General features: G+C 41.5%; 2 protein-coding genes across 2 annotated transcripts in view; one reads left to right on the forward strand and one right to left on the reverse strand.

The window, feature by feature from the left end:
- Window positions 1–19,340, forward strand: part of LYPD1 (LY6/PLAUR domain containing 1) — a 51,127-nt gene extending 31,787 nt beyond the window's left edge. Inside the window, exon 3 of the mRNA XM_030843831.2 lies at window positions 18,377–19,340. Coding sequence (XP_030699691.1) covers window positions 18,377–18,612 — 236 coding nt within the window. The 3' untranslated portion in view covers window positions 18,613–19,340. The remainder of the gene's footprint in view (window positions 1–18,376) is intronic.
- GPR39 (G protein-coupled receptor 39) overlaps window positions 17,907–22,865 on the reverse strand; it is a 228,414-nt gene continuing 223,455 nt past the window's right edge. The window contains exon 2 of the mRNA XM_030843829.2: window positions 17,907–19,593. Coding sequence (XP_030699689.1) covers window positions 19,085–19,593 — 509 coding nt within the window. The 3' untranslated portion in view covers window positions 17,907–19,084. The remainder of the gene's footprint in view (window positions 19,594–22,865) is intronic.

A 22,865-nucleotide genomic window follows, 5' to 3' on the forward strand; every position in this document is an offset into this window, starting at 1 on the left:
CATGGTTTTCTCCAGACACATGCCCAGGAGTGGGACTACTGGATCATATGGTAGCTCTATTTTTAGTTTTTTAAGGAAGTTCCATACTGTTGTCCATAGTGGCTGTACGAATTTACATTCCCAGCAGCAGTGTACGAGGATCCCCTTTTCTCCACACCCTCTCCAGCATTTACTGTTTGTAGACTTTTTGATAATGGCCATTCTGACTGGTGTGAGGTGATATCTCATTGTAGTTTTGATATGCATTTCTGTAATAATTAAAGATGTTGAGCATCTTTTCACATGCCTCTTGGCCATCTGTATGTCTTCTTTGGAGAAATGTCTATTTAGGTCTTCTGCCCATTGTTTGATTGGGTTTTTTGTTTTTTGATATTGAGCTACAGGAGCTGTTCTAGATTTTGGAGATTAATCCCTTGTCAGTCACATCGTTGGCAAATATTTTCTCCCATTCCGTGGGTTGTCTTTTCATTTTGTTTATGGTTTCCTTTGCTGTGCAAAAGCTTTTGAGTTTAAATAGGTCCTTTTTGTTTCTATTTCCATTACTCTAGAAGACAGATCAAAAAAGACAGTGCTGCGATTTATGCCAGAGTGTTCGCCTATGTTTTCCTCTAAAGACTTTTATGGAATCAGGTCTTACACTTGGGTCTTTAATCCATTTTGAGTTTATTTTTGTGTATGGTGTTAAATAATTGTTCTAATTTCATTCTTTTACATTCAGCTCTCCAGTTTTCCCAGTACCATTTATTGAAGAGACTGTCTTGTCTCCATTGTGTAGTCTTGCCTGCTTTGTCATAGATTAATTGACCATAGGTGTGTAGGTTTACTTCTGGGCTTTCTATCCTGTTCCATTGATCTATATTTCTGTTTTTGTGACAGACTCATACTGTTTTGATGACTGTAGCTTTGTAGTATAGTCTGAAGACAGGGAGTCTGATTACTCCAGCTCTGTTTTTCTTTCTCAGGATCGCTTTGGCTATTTGGGGTGTTTTTGTCTCCATACAAATTTGAAATTTTTTTTGTTCTAATTCTGTGAAAAACGCCATTGGTAATTTGATAGGGATTGTATCGAATCTGTAGATTGCCTTGGGTAGTATAGTCATTTTCACAATATTGATTCTTCCAATCCAAGAACATGGTATATCTTTCCATCTTTTTGTGTCATCTTCGATTTCTTTCATCAGTGTCTTATAGTTTTCTGCATACAGGTCTTTTGCCTCCTTAGGTAGGTTTATTCCTAGTTTTTCTTTTTGATGCAATGCTCAATGGGATTGTTTCTTTAATTTTTCTTTCGGATCTTTTGTTTTTAGTGTATAGAAATGCAACAGATTTCTGTGCGTTAATTTTGTATCCTGCAACTTTACCAATTTCACCAATGACCTCTAGTAGTGTTCTGATAGCATCTTTAGGGTTTTTCTATGTATAGTCATGTCATCTGCAAACAGTGACAGTTTCATATCATCTGCAAACCATGACAGTTTTACTTCTTCTTTTCCAGTTTGGATTCCTTTTATTTCTTTTACTTCTCTGATAGCCGTGGCTAGGACTTGCAAAACTATGTTGAATAAAAGTGGCAAGAATGGACATCCTTGGCTTGTTCCGGATCTTAGAAGAAATGCTTTCAGCTTTTCACTGTTCAGTATGATGTTAGCTGTAGGTTTGTCGTACATGGCCTTTTTTATGTTCAGGTAGGTTCCTTCTATGCCCACTTTCTGGAGAGTTTTTATCATAAATGGGTGTTGAATTTTGTTAAAAGATTTTTCTGCATCTATTGAGATGATCATATGGCTTTTATTCTTCAATTTGTTGACGTGATGTACCACACTGATTGATTTGCAGATATTGAAATATCCTTGCATCCCTGGGTTAAATCCTATTTGACTATGGTGTATGGCCCTTTTCATGTATTGTTGGATTCAGTTTGCTAGTATTTTGTTGAGGATTTTTGGGTCTATGTTCATCAGTGATATTGGCCTGTAATTTTCTTTTTCTGTGGTATCTTTGTCTGGTTTTGGTATCAGGGTGACGGTGGCCTCATAGAATGAATTTGGGAGTGTTCCTTCCTCTGCAATTTTTCGGAAGAGTTTCAGAAAACTAGGTATTAACTCTTCTCTAAATGTTTGATAGAATTTGCCTGTGAAGCCATCTGGTCTTGAACTTTTGTTTTTGGGGAGTTTTTATTTTTTTTATTTTTTTTATTTTTTTTTTTTAACATCTTTATTGGGGTATAATTGCTTTACAATGGTGTGTTAATTTCTGCTTTATAACAAAGTGAATCAGTCATACATAAACATATGTTCCCATATGTCTTCCCTGTTGCGTCTCCCTCCCTCCCACCCTCCCCATCCCACCCCTCCAGGCTGTCACAAAGCACCGAGCCAATATCCCTGTGCCATGCGGCTGCTTCCCACTAGCTATCTACCTTACTGCGTTTGTTAGTGTGTATATGCCCATGACTCTCTCTCGCCCTGTCACAGCTCACCCTTCCCCCTCCCCATAACCTCAAGTCCGTTCTCTAAGAGGTCTGCGTCTTTATTCCTGCTTTACCCCTAGGTTCTTCATGACATTTTTTTCTTAAATTCCATATATATGTGTTAGCATACGGTATTTGTCTTTTTCTTTCTGACTTACTTCACTCTGTATGACAGACTCTAGGTCTATCCACCTCATTACAAATAGCTCAATTTCGTTTCTTTTTATGGCTGAGTAATATTCCATTGTATATATGTGCCACATCTTCTTTATCCATTCATCTGGTGATGGGCACTTAGGTTGTTTCCATCTCCGGGCTATTGTAAATAGAGCTGCAATGAACATTTTGGTACATGACTCTTTTTGAATTTTGGTTTTCTCAGGGTATATGCCCAGTAGTGGGATTGCTGGGTCATATGGTAGTTCTATTTGTAGTTTTTTAAGGAACCTCCATACTGTTCTCCATAGTGGCTGAACCAATTCACATTCCCACCAGCAGTGCAAGAGTGTTCCCTTTTCTCCACACCCTCTCCAGCATTTATTGCTGACCCACCTCCTAGAGTAATGGAAGTAAAAACAAAAATAAACAAATGGGACCTAATGAAACTTCAAAGCTTTTGCACAGCAAAGGAAACCGTAAACAAGACCAAAAGACAACCCTCAGAATGGGAGAAAATATTTGCAAACGAAGCAACCGACAAAGGATTAATCTCCAAAATTTACAAGCAGCTCATGCAGCTCAATAACAAGAAAACAAACAACCCAATCCAAAAATGGGCAGAAGACCTAAATAGACATTTCTCCAAAGAACATATACAGACTGCCAACAAACACATGAAAGAATGCTCAACATCATTAATCATTAGAGAAATGCAAATCAAAACTACAATGAGATATCATCTCACACCAGTCAGAATGGCCATCATCAAAAAATCTAGAAACAATAAATGCTGGAGAGGGTGTGGAGAAAAGATTTGGGGAGTTTTTAAATCACAGTTTCAATTTCAGTACTTGTGATTGGTCTGTTCACCTTTTAAAATTTCTTTTTGGTTCAGTCTTGGGAGATTGTACCTTTCTAAGAATGTGTCCATTTCTTCTAGCTTCTTCTTTTATCAGCATATGTTTGCTTTTAGTAGTCTCTTAGGATCCTTTGTATTTCTGTGGTGTCTGTCTTAACTTCTCCTTTTTCACTTCTAATTTTATTGATCTGAGCCCTCCTTTTTCCTTGATGAGTGTGGCTAAAGATTTATCTGTTTTGTTTATCTTTTTAAAGAATCAGCTTTTAGTTTCATTGATTTCTTTTCTATTTTCTTCGACTCTATTTCATTTATTTCTGCTCTGATCTTTATGATTTCTTTCCTTCTGCTAAATTTGGGTTTTCTTTGTTGTTCTTTCTCTAGTTAATTTAGGTGTAATTTTAGGTGGTTTATTTTCAATTCTTCTTGTTTTCCGAAGTAAGACTGTATTCCTATAAACTTCCCTTTTAGGACTGCTTTAGCTGTGTCCCATAGGTTTTGGATCAACATCCTTTTGTTTTCATTTGTCTCTACCTATTTTCTTATTTCATCTTTGATTTCTTCAGTGATCCATTGGTTGTTTAGTAGCATATTATTTAGCCTCCACGTTATTGTGTTTTTTACATTTTTTTTCTTATAGTTGATTTCTAATCTCACAGTGTTGTGGTCAGAAAAGATGCTTGATATGATTTCAATTTTCTTCAATTTACCAAGGCTTGTTTTGTAATCCAGCATGTGATCAATCCGGGAGAATGTTCCATGTGCACTTGAAAAGTGCTGCCTTTGGATGGAATACTGCTGCTTTTGGATGGAATACTCTATAAATGTCACTAAAGTCCATCTGGTCTAATGTATCATTTAAGACCTGTGTTTCCTTTTTTGTTTGTTTGTTTACATCTTTATTGGAGTATAATTGCTTTACAATGGTGTGTTAGTTTCTGCTTTATAACAAAGTGAATCAGTTACACATATACATATGTTCCCATATCTCTTCCCTCTTGCAACTCCCTCCCTCCCACCCTCCCTATCCCACCCCTCTAGGTGGTCACAAAGTACTGAGCTGATCTCCCTGTACTATGTGGCTGCTGCCCACTAGCTATCTATTTTACGTTTGGTAGTGTATATATGTCCATGCCACTCTCTCAGTTTGTCACAGTTTACCCTTGCCCCTCCCCATATCCTCAAGTCCATTCTCTAATAGGTCTGTGTCTTTATTCCCGTATTACCCCTAGGTACTTCATGACATTTTTTTTTCCCTTAGGTTCCATATATATGTGTTAGCATACACTATTTGTCTTTCTCTTTCTGACTTGCTTCACTCTGTATGACAGACTCTAGGTCCATCCACCACACTACAAATAACTCAATTTCGTTTCTTTTTATGGGTGAGTAATATTCCATTGTATATATGTGCCACATCTTCTTTATCCATTCATCCGATGATGGACACTTAGGTTGCTTCCATTCTTGGATATTGTAAATAGAGCTGCAATGAACACTTTGGTACATGACTCTTTTTGAATTATGGTTTTCTTAGGGTATATGCACAGTAGTGGGATTGCTGGGTCATATGGTAGTTCTATTTTTAGTTTTTTAAGGAACCCCCATACTGTTCTCCATAGTGGCTGTATCAATTTACATTCCCACCAACAGTGCAAGACGGTTCCGTTTTCTCCACACCCTCTCCAGCATTTATTGTTTCTAAATTTTTTGATGATGGCCATTCTGACCGGTGTGACATGATATCTCATTGTAGTTTTGATTTGCATTTCTCTGATGATTAATGATGTTGAGCATTCTTTCATCTGTTTGTTGGCAAACTGTATATCTTCTTTGGAGAAATGTCTATTTAGGTCTTCTGCCCATTTTTGGATTGGGTTGTTTGTTTCTTTGTTATTGAGCTGCATGAGCTGCTTATAAATTTTGGAGATTAATTCTTTGTCAGTTGCTTCATTTGCAAATATTTACTCCCATTCTGAGGGTTGTCTTTTGGTCTTGTTTATGGTTTCCTTTGCTGTGCAAAAGCTTTGAAGTTTCATTAGGTCCCATTTGTTTATTTTTATTTCCATTTTTCTAGGAGGTGGGTCCAAAAGGATCTTGCTGTGATTTATGTCATAGAGTGTTCTGCCTGTGTTTTCCTGTAAGACTTTGATAGTTTCTGGCCTTACATTTAGGTCTTTAATCCATTTTGAGCTTATTTGTGTGTATGTTCTAATCTCATACTTTTACATGTAACTGTCCAGTTTTTGCAGCACCACTTATTGAAGAGGCTGTTCTTTCTCCACTGTACATTACTGCCTCATTTATGAAAGATAAGGTGACCATATGTGCGAGGGTTTATCTCTGGGCTTTGTATCCTGTTCCATTCATCTGTATTTCTGTGTTTGTGCCAGTACCATACTGTCTTGATTACTGTAGCTTTGTAGTATAGTCTGAAGTCAGGGAGCCTGATTCCTCCAGCTCTGTTTTTCGTTCTCAAGATTGCTTTGGCTATTCGGGGTCTTTTGTGTTTCCATACAAATTGTGAAATTTTTTGTTCTAGTTCTGTGAAGAATGCCAGTGGTAATTTGATAGGGATTGCATTGAATCTGTAGATTGCTTTGGGTAGTAGAGTCATTTTTCACAATGTTGATTCTTCCAATCCAAGAACATGGTATATCTTTCCATCTTTTTGTGTCATCTTCGATTTCTTTCATCAATGTCTTATAGTTTTCTGCATACAGGTCTTTTGCCTCCTTAGGTAGGTTTATTCCTAGATATTTTATTCTTTTTGTTGCATTGGTAAATGGGAGTATTTTCTTAATTTCACTTTCAGATTTTTCATCATTAGTGTATAAGAATGCCAGAGATTTCTGTGCATTAATTTTGTATCCTGCTTCTTTACCAAATTTATTGATTAGCTCTAGTAGTTTTCTGGTAGCATCTTTGGGTTTCTCTATGTAGAGTATCATGTCATCTGCAAACAGTGAGAGCTTTACTTCTTTTCCGATTTGGATTCCTTTTATTTCCTTTTCTTCTCTGATTGCTGCTGGCTAAAACTTCCAAAACTATGTTGAATAAGAGTGGTGAGAGTGGGCAACCCTGTCTTTTTCCTGATCTTAGTGGAAATGGTTTCAGTTTTTTCCCATTGAGGATGAAATTGGCTGTGGGTTTGTCATATATGGCCTTTATTATGTTGAGGAAAGTTCCCTCTATGCCTACTTTCTGCAGGGCTTTTTATCATAACTGGGTGTTGAATTTTGTCAAAAGCTTTCTCTGCATGTATTGAGATGATCATATGGTTTTTCTCCTTCAATTTGTTAATATGGTGTATCACGTTGATTGATTTGCATATATTGGAGAATCCTTGCATTCCTGGAATAAACCCCACTTGATCATGGTGTATGATCCTTTTAATGTGCTGTTGGATTCTGTTTGCTAGTATTTTGTTGAGGAATTTTGCATCTATGTTCATCAGTGATATTGGCCTGTAGTTTTCTTTCTTTGTGACATCTTTGTCTGGTTTTGGTATCAGGGTGATGGTGGCCTCGTAGAATGAGTTTGGGAGTGTTCCTCCCTCTGCTATATTTTGGAAGACTTTGAGAAGGATAGGTGTTAGCTCTTCTCTAAATGTTTGATAGAATTCGCCTGTGAAGCCATCTGTTCCTGGGCATTTGTTTGGAAGATTTTAAATCACAGTTTCACTTTCAGTGCTTGTGATTGGTCTGTTCATATTTTCTATTTCTTCCTGATTCAGTCTTGGCAGGTTGTGCATTTCTAAGAATTTGTCCATTTCTTCCACGTTGTCCATTTTATTGGCATAGAGTTGCTTGTAGTAATCTCTCATGGTCTTTTGTATTTCTGCAGTGTCAGTTGTAACTTCTCCTCTTTCATTTCTAATTCTATTGATTTGAGTCTTCTCCCTTTTTTTCTTGATGAGTCTGGCTAATGGTTTATCAATTTTGTTTATCTTCTCAAAGAACCAGCTTTTAGTTTTATTGATCTTTGCTATCGTTTCCTTCATTTCTTTTTCATTTATTTCTGATCTGATCTTTATGATTTCTTTCCTTCTGCTAACTTTGGGGTTTTTTTGTTCTTCTTTCTCTAATTGCTTAAGGTGCAAGGTTAGGTGGTTTATTCAAGATATTTCTTGTTTCTTAAGGTAGGATTGTATTGCTATAAACTTCCCTCTTAGAACTGCTTTTGCTGCATCCCATAAGTTTTGGGTTGTCGTGTCTCCATTGTCGTTGGTTTCTAGGTATTTTTTGATTTCCTATTTGATTTATTCAGTGATCACTTCGTTATTAAGTAGTGTATTGTTTTGCCTCCATGTTTTTGTATCTTTTACAGATCTTTTCCTGTAATTGATATCTAGTCTTATAGCATTGTGATCGTAAAATATACTTGATACAATTTCAATTTTCTTAAGTTTACCAAGGCTTGATTTGTGACCCAAGATATGATCTATCCTGGAGAATGTTCCATGAGCACTTGAGAAAAATGTGTATTCTGTTGTTTTTGGATGGAATGTCCTATAAATATCAATTAAGTCCATCTTGTTTAATGTATCATTTAAAGCTTGTGTTTCCTTATTTATTTTCATTTTGGATGATCTGTCCATTGGTGAAAGTGGGGTGTTCAAGTCCCCTACTATGAATGTGTTACTGTCGATTTCCCCTTTTATGGCTGTTCGTATTTGCCTTATGTATTGAAGTGCTCCTATGTTGGGTGCATAAATATTTATAATTGTTATATCTTCTTCTTGGGTCGATCCCTTGATCATTATGTAGTGTCCTTCTTTGTCTCTTGTAATAGTCTTTATTTTAAAGTCTGTTTTGTCTGATATGAGAATTGCTACTCCAGCTTTCTTTTGATTTCCATTTGCATGGAATATCTTTTTCCACCCCCTCACTTTCAGTCTGTATGTGTCCTTAGGTCTGAAGTGGGTCTCTTGTAGACAGCATATATATGGGTCTTGTTTTTGTATCCATTCAGCCAGTCTGTGTCTTTTGGTGGGAGCATTTAATCCATGTACATTCAAGGTAATTATCGATATGTATGTTCCTATTCCCATTTTCTTAATTGTTTTGGGTTTGCTTTTGTAGGTCTTTTCCTCCTCTTGTGTGTCTTGCCTAGAGAAATTCCTTTAGCATTTGTTGTAAAGCTGGTTTGGTGGTGCTGAACACTCTCAGCTTTTGCTTGTCTGTAAAGGTTTTAATTTCTCCATCAAATCTGAATGAGATCCTTGCTGGGTTATCTTGGTTGTAGGTTTTTCTCCTTCATCACTTTAAATATGTCCTGCCACTCCCTTCTGGCTTGCAGAGTTTCTGCTGAAATATCAGCTGTTAACCTTATGGGGATTCCCTTGTGTGTTATTTGTTGTTTTTCCCTTGCTGCTTTTAATATGTTTTTTTTTGTATTTAATTTTTGACGGTTTGATTTATATGTGTCTTGGCATGTTTCTGCTTGGATTTATCCTGTATGGGACTCTCTGTGCTTCCTGGACTTGATTAACTATTTCCTTTCCCATATTAGGTAAGTTTTCAACTGTAATCTCTTCAAATATTTTCTCAGTCCCTTTCTTTTTCTCTTCTTCTTCTGGGACCCCTATAATTCGAATGTTGGTGCATTTAATGATGTCCCAGAGGTCTCTGGGACTGTCCTCAGTTCTTTTTCATTCTTTTTTCTTTATTCTGCTCTGCAGTAGTTATTTCCACTATTTTATCTTCTAGGTCACTTATCCATTCTTATGCCTCAGTTATTCTGCTACTGATCCCATCTAGAGTATTTTTAATTTCATTTATTGTGTTGTTCATCATTGCTTATTTCCTTTTTAGTTCTTCTAGGTCCTTGTTAAATGTTTCTTGCATTTTTTCTATTCTATTTCCAAGATTTTGGATCATCTTTACTGTCATTATTCTGAATTCTTTTTCACGTAGACTGCCTATTTCCTCTTCATTTGTTAGGTCTGGTGGGTTTTTATCTTGCTCCTTCATCTGCTGTGTGTTTTTCTGTCTTCTCATTTTGCTTATCTTACTGTGTTTGAGGTCTCCTTTTTTCAGGCTGCAGGTTCGTAGTTCCCGTTGTTTTTGGTGTCTGTCCCCAGTGGCTAAAGTTGGTTCAGTGGGTTGTGTAGGCTTCCTGGTGGAGGGGACTAGTGCCTGTGTTCTGGCAGATGGGGCTGGATCTTGTCTTTCTGGTGGGCAGGTCCACGTCTGGTGGTGTATTTTGGGGTGTCTGTGGGCTTATTATGATTTTAGGCAGCGTCTCTGCTAATGGGTGGGGTTGTGTTCCTGTCTTGCTAGTTTTTTGGCATAGGGTGTCCAGCACTGTAGCTTGCTGGTCGTTGAGTGAAGCTGGGTGTTGGTGTTGAGATGGAGATCTCTGGGAGATTTTCGCCATTTGATATTATGTGGAGCTGGGAGGTCTCTTGTGGACCAGTGTCCTGAATCTGGCTCTCCCACCTCAGAGGCACAGCACTGACTCCTGGCTGCAGCACCAAGAGCCTTTCATCCACACGGCTCAGAAGAAAAGGGAGAAAAAATAGAAAGAAAGAAAGAAAGAAAGAGGATAACAAAAAATAAAGTAAGATAAAATATTTTTTTTAAGTAAAAAAAAAAAAAAAAAACACAGACGGACAGAACCCTAGGACAAATGGTGAAAGCAAAGCTATACAGACAAAATCTCACACAGAAGCATACACATACACACTGACAAAAAGAGGAAAAGGGGAAAAAATAATCAGTCTTGCTCTCAAAGTCCACCTCCTCAATTTGGAATGATTCGTTGTCTATTCAGGTATTCCCCAGATGTGGCTATATCAAGTTGACTTTGGAGATTTAATCCGCTGCTCCCGAGGCTGCTGGGAGAGATTTCCCTTTCTCTTCTTTGTTCTCACAGCTCCCCGGGCTCAGCTTTGGATTTGGCCCCGCCTCTGCGTGTAGGTCGCTGGAGGGCAGCTGTTCTTTGCTCAGACAGGATGGGGTTAAAGGAGCAGCTGATTCGTGGGCTCTGGCTCACTCAGGCCGGGGGGAGGGAGGGGCACGGAGTGCGGGGCGAGCCTGCAGCAGCAGAGGCCAGCCTGACGTTGCACCAGCCTGAGGCATGGTGTGCCTTCTCCCGGGGAAATTGTCCCTGGGTCACGGGACCCTGGCAGTGGCGGGCTGCACAGGCTCCCTGGAAGGGAGGTGTGGAGAGTGACCTGTGCTCGCACACAGGCTTCTTGGTGGCGGCAGCAGCCTTAGCATCTCATGCCCGTCTCTGGGGTCCGCGCTGTTAGCCGTGGCTCACGCTCGTCTCTGGAGCTGCTTTAAGCGGCGCTCTGAATCCCCTCTCCTCGCGCACCAGGAAACAAAGAGGCAAGAAAAAGTCTCTTGCCTCTTCGGCAGCTCCAGACATTTCCCCAGACTCCCTCCCGGCTAGCCGTGGTGCACTAGCCCCTTCAGGCTGTGTTCACTTCGCCAACCCCAGTCCTCTCCCTGGGATCTGACCTCCGAAGCCCGAGCCTCAGCTCCCAGTCCCCACCCGCCCCAGTGGGTGAGCAGACAAGCCTCGCGGGCTGGTGAGTGCCAGTCGGCACCGATCCTCTGTGTGGGAATCTCCTCACTTTGCCCTCCGCACCCCTGTTGCTGTGCTCTCCTCCGCGGCTCCGAAGCTTCCCCCCTCCGCCACCTGCAGTCTCTGCCCACGAAGGGGCTTCCTAGTGTGTGGAAACTTTTCCTCCTTCACAGCTCCCTCCCACTGGTGCAGGTCTCGTCCCTATTCTTTTGTCTCTGTTTTTTCTTTTGCCCTACCCAGGTACGTGGGGGAGTTTCTTGCCTTTTGGGAGGTCTGAGGTCTTCTGCCAGCGTTCAGTAGGTGTTCTGTAGCAGTTGTTCCACGTGTAGATGTATTGCTGATGTATCTGTGGGGAGGAAGGTGATCTCCACATCTTACTCTTCTGCCATCTTCCCCCTCTTCCCTGTATTTTCTTTTTGATTTTCTGTCTGGATGATTTGTCCATGGGTATAAGTGGGGTGTGAAAGTCCCCCACTATTATTGCATTACTGTTGATTTCTTCTCTTATGGCTGCATTTGCCTTATATATTGAGATGCTCCTATGTTGGGTTCATATATATTTACAATTGTTATATATTCTTCTTAGATTGATCCCTTGATCATTAAGTAGTATCTTTCTTTGTCTCTTATAACATTCTTTATTTTAAATTCTATTTTGTCTGATAGAAGTATTGCTACTCCAGCTTTCCTTTGATTTCCATTTGCATGGAGTGACTTTTTCCATCCCCTCACTTTCAGTCTTTATGTGTCCCTAGATCTGAAGTGAGTCTCTTGTAGACAGCATATATACGGGTCTTGTTTTTGTATCTGTTCAGCCAGTCTGTGTCTTTTGGTTGGAGCCTTTAATCCATTTACATTTAAGATAATTATGATATGTATGTTTTTATGGCCATTTTGTTAATTGGTTTCGTTTTGTTTTGTAGGGCTTTTTTCTCCCCTTCCTCTTTTGTTCTATTTCCTTGTGATTTGATGACTGTCTTTAGCATTGTTTTTGGATTTCTTTTGCCTTTTTTTTTTTTTGTGGTATGTGGGCCTCTCACTGCTGTGGCCTCTTCTGTTGCGGAGCACAGGCTCCAGACGCTTAGGCTCAACGGCCATGTCTCATGGGACCAGCCGCTCCGTGGCATGTGGGATCTTCCCGGACCGGGGCACGAACCTGTGTCCCCTGCATCGGCAGGCGGACTCTCAACCACTGCACCACCAGGGAAGCCCTCTTTTGCTTTTTTGTTTGTGTATCTATTGTAGATTATTGGTTTGTGGTTACCATGAGGTTTTGATATAGCTATATATATACAAGATTGTTTTAAATTGCTGGTCTTTTAATTTCAAATGCATTTCTAATATCCTGCATCTGTACTCTCCTTTTCTCATGACTGCTGGTTTTGATATCATATTTGTGTGTGGATTTCCTAACTTTACTGTATGTTTGCCTTTACTGATGAGCTTTTCCATTCATAATTTTCTTACTTCTAGTCGTGGCCTTTTTCTTTTCCACCTAGAGAAGTTCCTTTAGCATTTGTTGCAAAGCCAGTCTGGCGGTGCTGAATTCTCTTCGCTTTTGCTTTTCTGTAAAACTTTCAGTTTCTATGCCTTGTTGGGTAGAATATTCTTGGTTGTAGGTTCTTCCGTTTCACCAGTTTAAATATATCATGCCATTCCCTTCTGGCCTACAGAGTTTCTGCTGAAAAATCAGCTGATAACCTTAAGAGAATTCCCTTGGACGTTATTTGTTGCTTTTCCCTTCTTGCTTTTAATATTTTTTCTTTGTCTTTAATTTTTGCCAATTTGATTACTGTCTGTCTCGGTGTGTTCCTCCTTGGGTTTATCCTGCCTGGGACTCTCTGCACTTCCTGGACTTGGGTAACTCTTTCCTCTCCAATGTTAGGGAAGTTTTCAGCTATTATCTCTTCTCTATTTTCTCAGGTCCTTTCTCTCTCTGTTCTCCTTCTTGGAAACCTATAATGCGAATGTTGGTGCATTTAACGTTGTACCAGTGGTGTCTTAGACTGTCCTAATTTTTTTTTCATTCTTTTTCTTTACTCTGTTCCACAGCAGTGATTTCTACCATTCTATCTTCCAGCTCACTTATCTATTCTCTGCCTCCATTATTCCGCTATTCCTTCTAGTTTATTTTTTATTTCAGTTATTGTATTGTTCCTGTTTGTTCTTTAATACTTCTGGGTATTTGTTAAACATGTCTTGTATCTTCTCAATCTGTGCCTCCTTTCTTTTTCTGAGATCTTGGATCATCTTTACTATCATTACTCTGAGTTCTTTCTCAGATTCCATATCTCCACTTCACTTAGTTGTTCTTCTGGGGTTTTATCTTCTTCCTTCATCTGGGACATATTCCTCTGCTGCCTGATTTTGCCTAACTCTCTGTGATTGTGGTTTGTATTCCACAGGCTGCAGCGTTGTAGTTCTTCTTGCTTCTGCTGTCTGCCCCCTCGTGGATGAGGCTGGTCTAACAGGCTTGTGTAGGCTTCCTGGTGGGAGGGACTGGTTCTTGCCCACTGGTGGGTGGAGCTGGTCTTGTGCCTCTGGTGGACAGGGCCATGTAAGGGATTTGTTTAGCGGGCAACTATGTGCTCAGGAAGACTTTAAGCAGCCTGCCTGCTGATGAGTGGGGCTGTGTTCCTGCCCTGTTGGTTGTTTGGCCTGAGGTGTCCAAGCACTGGACCCTACAGGCTGTTGGGTGGGACCAGGTCTTCGTGAGAAAATGGCGGCCTCCGGGAGGTCTCGTGACACTGAGTACTCCCCAGAACTACCGCTCCCAGGGTCTTTATCCCCACAGTGAGCCACAGCTGCCCCCTACCTCTGCTGGAGACTCTCCAATACCACAGGTTGCTCTGGCCCAGGATGTTATGAGGTCACTGCTTTTTATCCTGGGCAGTCGTGTGCACGAGACCTTGTGTGTGCCCTCCAAGCGTGGAGTTTCTGTTTCCCCTAGTACTGTGGAATTCCTGCAATAAGATCCCACTGGCCTTCAAAGCCAGATTCTCTGGGGGATCCTCATTCCATTGCCAGACCGCCAGGCTGGGAAGCATGACTTGGGGTCAGAACTTTCACTCCTGTGGGAGAACTTTTGCGATATAATTATTTCCTAGTTTGTGGGTCCCCCACCCGGCGGGTGTGGGATTTGCTTTCATTGCAGTTGTGCTCCTCCTACCATCTCGTTGTGGCCTTCTTCTTTGTCTTTGGGCATAGGATATCTGTTGGTAGGTTCCAGCATTTTTGTCAATGGTGGTTCAGCAGTTAGTTGTGATTTCGGTGTTTTCGTAAGAAGAGGTGAGCTCATGTCCTTCCTCTCTGCTATCTTGTGTCCACTCCTACTTTCATCTTGTGTATCCCTTAACTAATTATGGTAGTTAGTTGTTTTTACTGCTTTTGTCTTTTAACCTTCATACAAGCTTTATAGGTGATTAATCCACTACACTTACTATATATTTACCTTTATTAGTGAGATTTATACTTTCATATGTTTTGTTACTAATTAACACCTTTTTTCAACTTAAATGAGCCGCTTTAACATTTCTTATAAGGTCGGTTTAGTGGTGATGAACTCCTTTAGCTTTGGCTTGTCTGGAAAACTTTGTATCTCCTTTAATTCTGAATTATAACTTTGCTGGATAGAATATTCTTGTTTGGAAGTTTTGGTTTTTTTTTCCTTTCAGCACTTTGAATACAGGCATACCTCAGAGATACTGGGGTTGGGTTCCAGACAACCACAATAAAGGAAATATTGCAACAAAGCAAGTCATACAAGTTTCTTGGTTTCCCCATGCATATAAAAGTGATGTTTATACTGTAATTTATTGTGTGCAGATAGCATTATATCTTTTGAAAATGTACATACCTTAAGTAAAAAATACAAAGCAAAAACAATTAGAATCGTAGCATCAGTGATCACTGATCACACATCACCATGAGAAATATAGTAATGAAAAAGTTTAAAATATTGTGAGAATTACCAAAACATGACACAGAGACATGAAGTGGGCAAATGCTCTTGGAAAAATGGTGCTGATAGACTTTCTAAACTCAGTGCCACAAACCTTCAGTGTGTAATAAACATAGTATCCGTGAAGGACAATAAAACAAAAAGCGGTAAGATGAGGTATGCCTGTATATTGTGCAACTCCCTTCTGGCCTGCACAGTTTTTCATGAAAAATCTGCTCATTTTATGGGGGTTCCCTTTGAAGTAACAGGTTGCTCCTCTATTACCATTAATATTCTCTCCTTGTCTTATAGTTTCACATTGTAATTATTATGTGTCTTGATGTATGTTTCTCTTGGTTCCCCTTGTTTGGAACTCTCTGGGCTTCCTGAAACTGGATGTCTGTTTCCTTCCCCAGCTTAGGGAGGTTTTCAGCCATTATTTCGTCAAATAAGTTTTCTACCCCTTTTGTTCTTCTCCCTCTGTGACTCCTATAATGTGACTATTAATGCACTTGATGTTGTTTCATGAGTCCCTTAAGCTATCTTCCCTTTTTTTTTTTTTTTTCCCCATTCCTTTTTGTTTTCTCTGCTCTTTGATTGGGTCAGTCCCTCTGCCCTGTCTTTGAGTTCATTGATCCTTTCTTCTGCTTCATCTAGTCTGCTCTTGAACCCCTCTCGTGCATTTCTAGTTCAATAATTGTACACTTCAGCTCTGTGACTTGTTTGGTTCTTTCTTAGATTTTCTCTCTCTTTGTTGAAGTTCTCACTGTGTTCGTCCATTCTTCTCCCACGTTCAGTGAACATGTTTAAGACTACTACTTTGAATTCTTTTTCTTGTAAATTACTTATGTTTCATTAAAATCTTCTTCTCAAGTTTTATCTTATTTATTTGGACCATATTCATCTTTTTCTCCCTTTTGATGACTTGTTTTGGTTTCTGTGAATATAGATGAAACAGCCACCTCTCCCCGTCTTGAAGGGCTGGCCTAGTGTAGGAGATGTACCTTGTCATTCAACCATACCCCAGCTTTTGGTTCTCTCTTCAACCTTTCCAATTGTCTAGGCAGCCTATTTTATTTCTAATAGGTTCCAGTAGTTGAGTGTGTGCTGAGATCAGTTAGTGTCCCAAAGAAGAGGATCTCAGCACCTAGATTCAGGCTGATTGGAAGGCAGACCCTCTGGCAGCAACTTTTAAAGATGCAAATATATGCAGTCCTGCAGGACTACAAGCGTAGGCCCCACTGGCCATCAGAGCCAGGTGATCTGGAGATGTCCCCTGGGCAGCAGTCACAAAATTGGGGCACCCATCTTGTGTTATTTATCTAACTAACTAACTTACCTCATCACTGACTCTTAGTCCTACAAAGTTAGACTTAAAAATATATCCCCAGCCATGTCACTAAGTGAAAATGCAAATAGGAGATACATATATACAGCATATAGAATGTTATATTATGCTATTAGGATATATGCGCAGACCTCTTCTCCATGGACACATCCGTAAATGCATAGAAATAGGCCTGGAAGGAGGCATCCCAAATTGATAAGAGTGCTTTCCTCTGAGGAGGAGGTAGCATTGGAAGGAGAGCGGTCAAGGAGCATTTTCTTATCTGTCTGAACGTTTTTACAGTAAAAAGATGTATTCAGTACATATTTTTTAATTTTTAAAATTTATTTAAAGGAAAAAAGTTTACCGAAGTTGAACTGAAAACTGACAGTTCAGTGGCTTTTAATAGTTAAGAATAAAAAGACAGTGAAACTTAATTTTCTAAAATGGGCAATGGTTAGAAAATGTAGAGACTCTGGGAACTCTGTAGCATGTTCCTTAGAAATTAAACAGTGCTCCTTGGTCCCCCTACACATCCTCTGTCCGTGAGATTTATCTTACCAGACCAGCTACCTTCCAGGTTTCTCTAACAGAGTTACAAAAGCAATCCTTACAAACATGCAATTATAGAAATGACATAAAATTGCATGTTTCATATAAATCTAAAGTATTTCTTTACCTCCCACTTGAGAGTTTTAGGCACGTCAAGTAGCAATTCTCAAGGGAGAGGATGCGGGCCCAGATGGAAGCAATGCTTGCAAACACACACGCCTGCAGGGAGTCAGAGGGGAGGGAGCCCTGGCTACTGGTGGAATGTGTTGTATCCCTCAGACACACAGGGCGGCACATGGGCTAAAGGCATCACTTTGAGGTTCAGCTCTAGTATGATGTTGTATGTATGTCCCAAAAGAAAAATAGTTCATTGATACAAAACGGCCTCTCTCTCTCTCTCTCACACACACACACACACACACACACCAAACGCTATTTTCAAAGTAGTCTTCCCCCCTGCAAAAAACAAAAGCATTTTGTGGTTACCTTGGCTGGCTGCTTTGCTCTATAGTACTACAGATTGGACAGCATGGGACCAGAATACTTGGTGCAAATCACAGGTGCTCTACTTTCTAGAAGTGTGACTTTGGACGAGTTACTAAATCTCTCTGGCCCTTAGGATCCCCATCTGCAAAATGGGGATGATCTTGGGGCCCTCTCTTGTAGGGTTGTTGCAGGTAGTCAATGAGCTAGGAGCCACCTGAAGAGTGCCTGGCATTCAGCAAAGTATTTCATAAGCTTAGCTATGACTTGAGTAAACGTCCAGCTTTATAAAGTCAAATGATTACCCAAGACACCCCTAATTTGATGATTATGCTGCAATTTGGACCTGACACACGAGCTCCTTAAGAAGGGCCCTCCAGTCTTAGTGGGAAGACCCTTGATGTGTCCACACAGTATGTGCTAATAAGGGCTGGCTGTGTGGTGCTGACTTGGCAAATGGCCATATGTTCTAAGGGCAAAACTTCCCTTGGAATAAGGCGGTGCTCGGCACACTGTCAGCCAGCCCCCCCCCTTCACTGAACCCACACAGGGCCTCTTTGGTAGTGATCTGATTTATTCTCTTCGGAGTTTGGTTTTTATTGAGAGAATTCCAGGATTTCAAAAACACATAGTTGAGAGCCATCTCTCCGTGGTCGCTTATAAAGTACTAACAAACAAACAGAGATAAGATCTTGAAGTGCAGCCTGTCATCCTCTCTGGCATGAGACAGTGTGAACCAAAAAAGTAAATAAAAAGAAGTTCCGTCTAGTACACAGTTTAAAGAAAAATGAACTTTGATTGTAAGAGCTCTTTATTCACTGGTACTGGCATCTCAGAAGCAAGGGAAATGATGCCCGCCGCCTTCACTGCACCTGTCCCGTATTTTGGGGGGGGGGTGCTCAACGAAACACCCTGGAGCAGTGCCCTGGCCACACCAGGTTTCTGGGCTGTAGGAGAAGGCAGAAAAGTGCTCTCCGTGGGGATGTGGGCTCAGGGTTGCCGTCTTCTGGCCAGTGCAGGCTGCTAAATCTGGCTCCTTTGGGTCTGTTGCAGGAATCATGTACCGCAAGTCGTGCGCATCCTCGGCCGCCTGCCTCATCGCCTCGGCTGGGTACCAATCCTTCTGCTCCCCAGGGAAAGTGAATTCCGTGTGCATCAGCTGCTGCAACACCCCTCTTTGCAACGGGCCCCGGCCCAAGAAAAGGAGCAGTTCTGCCCCAGCCCTTCGGCCGGGGCTCCCCGGCACCCTCGTGCTCCTCCAATTAGGCCTTTTCTTGGCACACTGCTGAAGCTGAAGGAGATACCAGCCCCCTCCTGCATCGTTCTTTGGGCCCACCTTCCCCCAGCCCCCTGAGATTTGTCTGGGTGTCCTTTGATGCTGGGTGGCGAGAGGAATCCGTGTTCTCTTTCTTTCAGTTCCTTGGCAAACAATGGAAGAGCTCAGTGTAAAAACAAAACTTTGTGAGCTCCGGACGCATTCAGTTTGACTGAATTTTCAGTGTGTCCTTAATGGAAGGAAGGAGGAGGAATGGATACAGATGGGCCAACTCTCAGCGTTGAGGCCCGGTTGGCGGCAGCATTCGCCCTCAAGTGACACTTGTAAGCGGCCATCTGCTTTCTTCCCAGGCCCGTCTTCCACCCCGTCCCTGATGATGGGCGCACAGTTAGTTTGTTTTGGCACCGCTGCATGCAGGTAACCGTCGCTTTCGTGTGGGGAGGGCCCGTGGGCGCTCCAGCTTCCCTTCCTTCCTTGACAGACAGTCACACTTCATGCTCCTGGAAGCCATTTTCGGTGGCAGGGTTGGCAGGTTTCACCTCCGAGCTGGGATCCGGTGACTCGCGACTCAGCTGCTGAGGCTTAGGTTCGGGCTTGGCCTCGCTCTGAAAAGTGCTTAGGAAAACCTTGTTAGTTCTCCTTGCAGAGGAACTGGGCTGGGAAGCCAGGAAGATGAGCGGGCGGCGCGCGGAGCGGGCACCATCCGCGGCGGAGGCCACGTGGGCGCGCAGGCGCTTCTCCTGGTTGGCATGTGGCAGCGTCAGCCGGCAGCGCAGCACCTGCCCGAACACGCTGCGGAACTGCTGCGAGGACACGTTGTACAACAGCGGGTTGACGACCGAGCTCAGGTAAAAGAAGGTGTCCGAGAAGGGAAGAAGGATCATGTACGCCTGGAAGTAGGACTTGGTCCAGTCGTGCTTGGGTCTGGCCGCAGCCATGATCCTCCGAACTTGGTTGGGCATCCAGCAGACGGCCAACGTCACAACGATCAGCCCTGAGCAGGTGGGAGAGGGGAGAGACAGAGAGAAAAAGAAAAAAGTCATAAGCCCAGCAACAAAAAGATACCCATAAGATATTGAGCCCCTCAGTTCTGTGCTTACTGGCCAGGAAATGGTGCCCAATTTTCAAGTTGGGCTTGATTGATGGCTTTTTTTGGCCACTAGCAAAAAAAAAAAAAAAAAGAATTTAACACTGTTTCAAGGCCAGGGGCGTTGACTGTGTTAAAGACCATTAAATGCTATAGACAATTTATTTATACCTGTTGATGCCTGTTAATTTAAAAAAATGTTTTTGTTGTTTGTGTATCCAGAAAGCATTTGATGTAGTCCATAAGTCTGGTTTTGGCCTTTAAGGGATAGATGGATACAGTATAGCCACGTCAGATGAAACAATATTTGTACTTTAAAGAGTGTTTGTCTAGAGGCAACCCAATGGTTATTTTCAAGAGAGAGGGCAGTGGCAGCCCTTCGGTAACAAAGAAGGATATTTAGCGACACTAATTTTGCATTCAATTTCAGGGGAGGCAAAGTCAGGAGTAGCCTGTCACTGAGCGTGTGTTTTGGACGTGTATTTAGTAGGTGTGCACACCTGTAATTACAACGCTGCAGCTGCAGCAGCACTTCTGTTTCTTTACAGGTGTTTTTAGATGTGTCATATATGTGAGCCTCATGGGGGAAAAAAGATAATTATCCAAAAACCATGGAAAATATAAATCTTGGAGTTCAGCGAGTAACTCACTAGCTCACTGCCTTTGTGTCACTAAGCTGTACCGTCAGCAGCCCCGAAAAGATCAGGCTCTAAAAAGACACCCCTTAGTGGTCCCCCAGAGGATCAAAACTTAGTGGTCCCCCAGAGGATCAAAAGTTGACTGCACGGACAGATGCCTGAACGCCCACATACTTGCATTCTGAATCACGCAATCATTGCTCTTTCTACAACCTCTGACAGAGAAAAAGAAAGATGCTATGTACACCATAGACAACTGATATCACTAATGTCATGAGTATTTATCCACAGTGACCAAAAAAGTAAATAAGAAAAGGAAAAGCAGGCATCTGCAGAGCCTTTGCTGTCTTCTCTTGGGGACCCAAGACACCAGAATGTAAGTTTCTAGGTGGAGAGCTGATAGCTTAGAGCTGTGTTTTGGATTTTCAAACCCTCTGATTCTCTAGGAAGCCACAGGTAAGTGATTGATTGTTGGCAACGACCCCTTCTTGCCTCTGATCAATGGTAAATATTTGATTAATAAATGCTCCAGGAAAAACAGCCATGTTTATCCATCCAGGGTTGGCCCACCCGCACACCCTCGCCTAAGCATCCCCCCTTGCCTGGGGTGGCAGAGGGGCCCTAGTTATGTTCTCTGGCACTGAAATCACGCCGTTCTCCCAACAACCAAGCCTCCAAAAATCCCAGCTGTCAGCAAAGATGACCCGTGAAACCTGCTCTCCCTGTTAAATTTCCCAACAGGTTTGACAGGTTTATGGGGTCAAACCTCAGCCCACACTTGAAATACAAACCAAGTTGCTTATTTCTTTCCTTTGCTACACTCAGTAAATCTAAAAATAAAACAGGCAAAGTAACATATTGATCTGATGAAAGGCAAAAAAAAAAAATCACCTTAAGAGTACAGGCTGAGGCACCTAGTTCCAGCTGCTAGATGGGAACAAAAATCAACGTAAATCAACGTTGTTCTGATTGATTGATTACCAAAAAAAAAAAAAACCTGCATAGGAAAATCGGGGACTCTAAGAGGCACGGGTGTGTCCAGTGTCCAGCCACCCCTGCTATTCCAAGTGTGTTCTGAAGTTATTTCTCCTTGTTTCTTATCTCATGTAGCTCTGGCTGAAAGGTTCATCTTGTTAATTGTGAAGGACTCAGGTAACTCACCTCGCGAAACAACATATCGTCACAAAGTTTTCTATCTTTTTCTCTTCCTTGCCACTGAATTTCAGAGAACAAGTACCAACCATCTTCATCTAAGGACTTATTTCTTAGAATGTGGAAACGGAGCACAGGGTTTTGGCTGTGTGCCATGCTCACTGTGGGAGGTTGTGCTTGCAGGTTTCTAGATTTCAAGAATCTAGAAAGGCAACGAGAACCACCTTGTACTTACCCTGGTTGAACATAGCACAGCTTCTGAAGCCAACAGAAAGAAAAGGCAGCAGTGTGGGGCAAAAGAGAAGTTACACGATTTTTCTTCCCCTGTCCTGTTCTTTTGATCTCTTGTTTACATGACCCTTATTCTCCCATTACCTACACCCCCTCTGCCTGGAGTCGATCGTTCTTTGATTGACCATCCCATCAAAAGGAAGCAGAGTTCCATAAAAGGCAAGACCCAGCATCCCCGGTCCAGACACGGGCAGATGAAGGATTGTGGCTGATGTATAGTTTTAGCCGGGATAGAATTCTTGCTCTGAACAGTTGAAGTAAATAGGATAGAATTCTTGCTCTGAACAGTTGAAGTAAATAAGAAGTAAATAAGAAGATGTGGAACCAGACGAGAGATTTTTTCAATGATGAGAAAAAGAAGGGAAAGGTTAGCATTCTGGGTGGAGAAGTAAACAGACATGAAAGAAAATACAAATTTGGGGAAGAAGCGAAACAAGGAACTGAGTTGAAATGGTCAGGGATTAAAAGATGAGGCACTGGACAGGTCCTGAGATGTAAGAAAGCACCACGCCGATTGCTTATTGCGTTTTCCCTATGTTAGTTCAGTGATAAGTGCTCTCTGCTAGTTTCCCATGCATTGCTCACAACAACCTGCTGAGATCAAAACTGTTATTATCAGATCCAAACTGTTTATCTTAATTTTCTAGCTGAGGAAGGTGAGGCTCAGAGGTTAGTTACCCAAGGGCTAGCTATAGCCAAGACACATGCTTGCTGGACTCCAAAATCGACAAGCTATATATATATTTTTTTCTCCAAGACAATATTGTCTCTCACGTTGTCAATTTGAAAAATAAAACAAAGTAAACATGAGCCATCATCCCACCATACATAATAGGTATTAAACAAACAGCACTGCCCACCAGAAATACAAGCCACATATGTAATTTAAAAATCTCAACCCCATTCAAAAAGTAAGAGGTGAAATCAATTTTAATGATTTTAATCCAATATGCCCCAGATACCATCATTTCACACACGGTTTCAACGTGCAACGAATCAAACTATTCATGCGATGTTTTACATTTTCTTACATTTCTTACTAAGTCTTTGAAACCCAGCGTGGCTTTTACGCTTACAGCACATTTCAGTTGGGACCAG

The sequence above is a fragment of the Globicephala melas genome, chromosome 7 (genome assembly GCF_963455315.2).
Source record: "Globicephala melas chromosome 7, mGloMel1.2, whole genome shotgun sequence".
NCBI lineage: Eukaryota > Metazoa > Chordata > Mammalia > Artiodactyla > Delphinidae > Globicephala > Globicephala melas.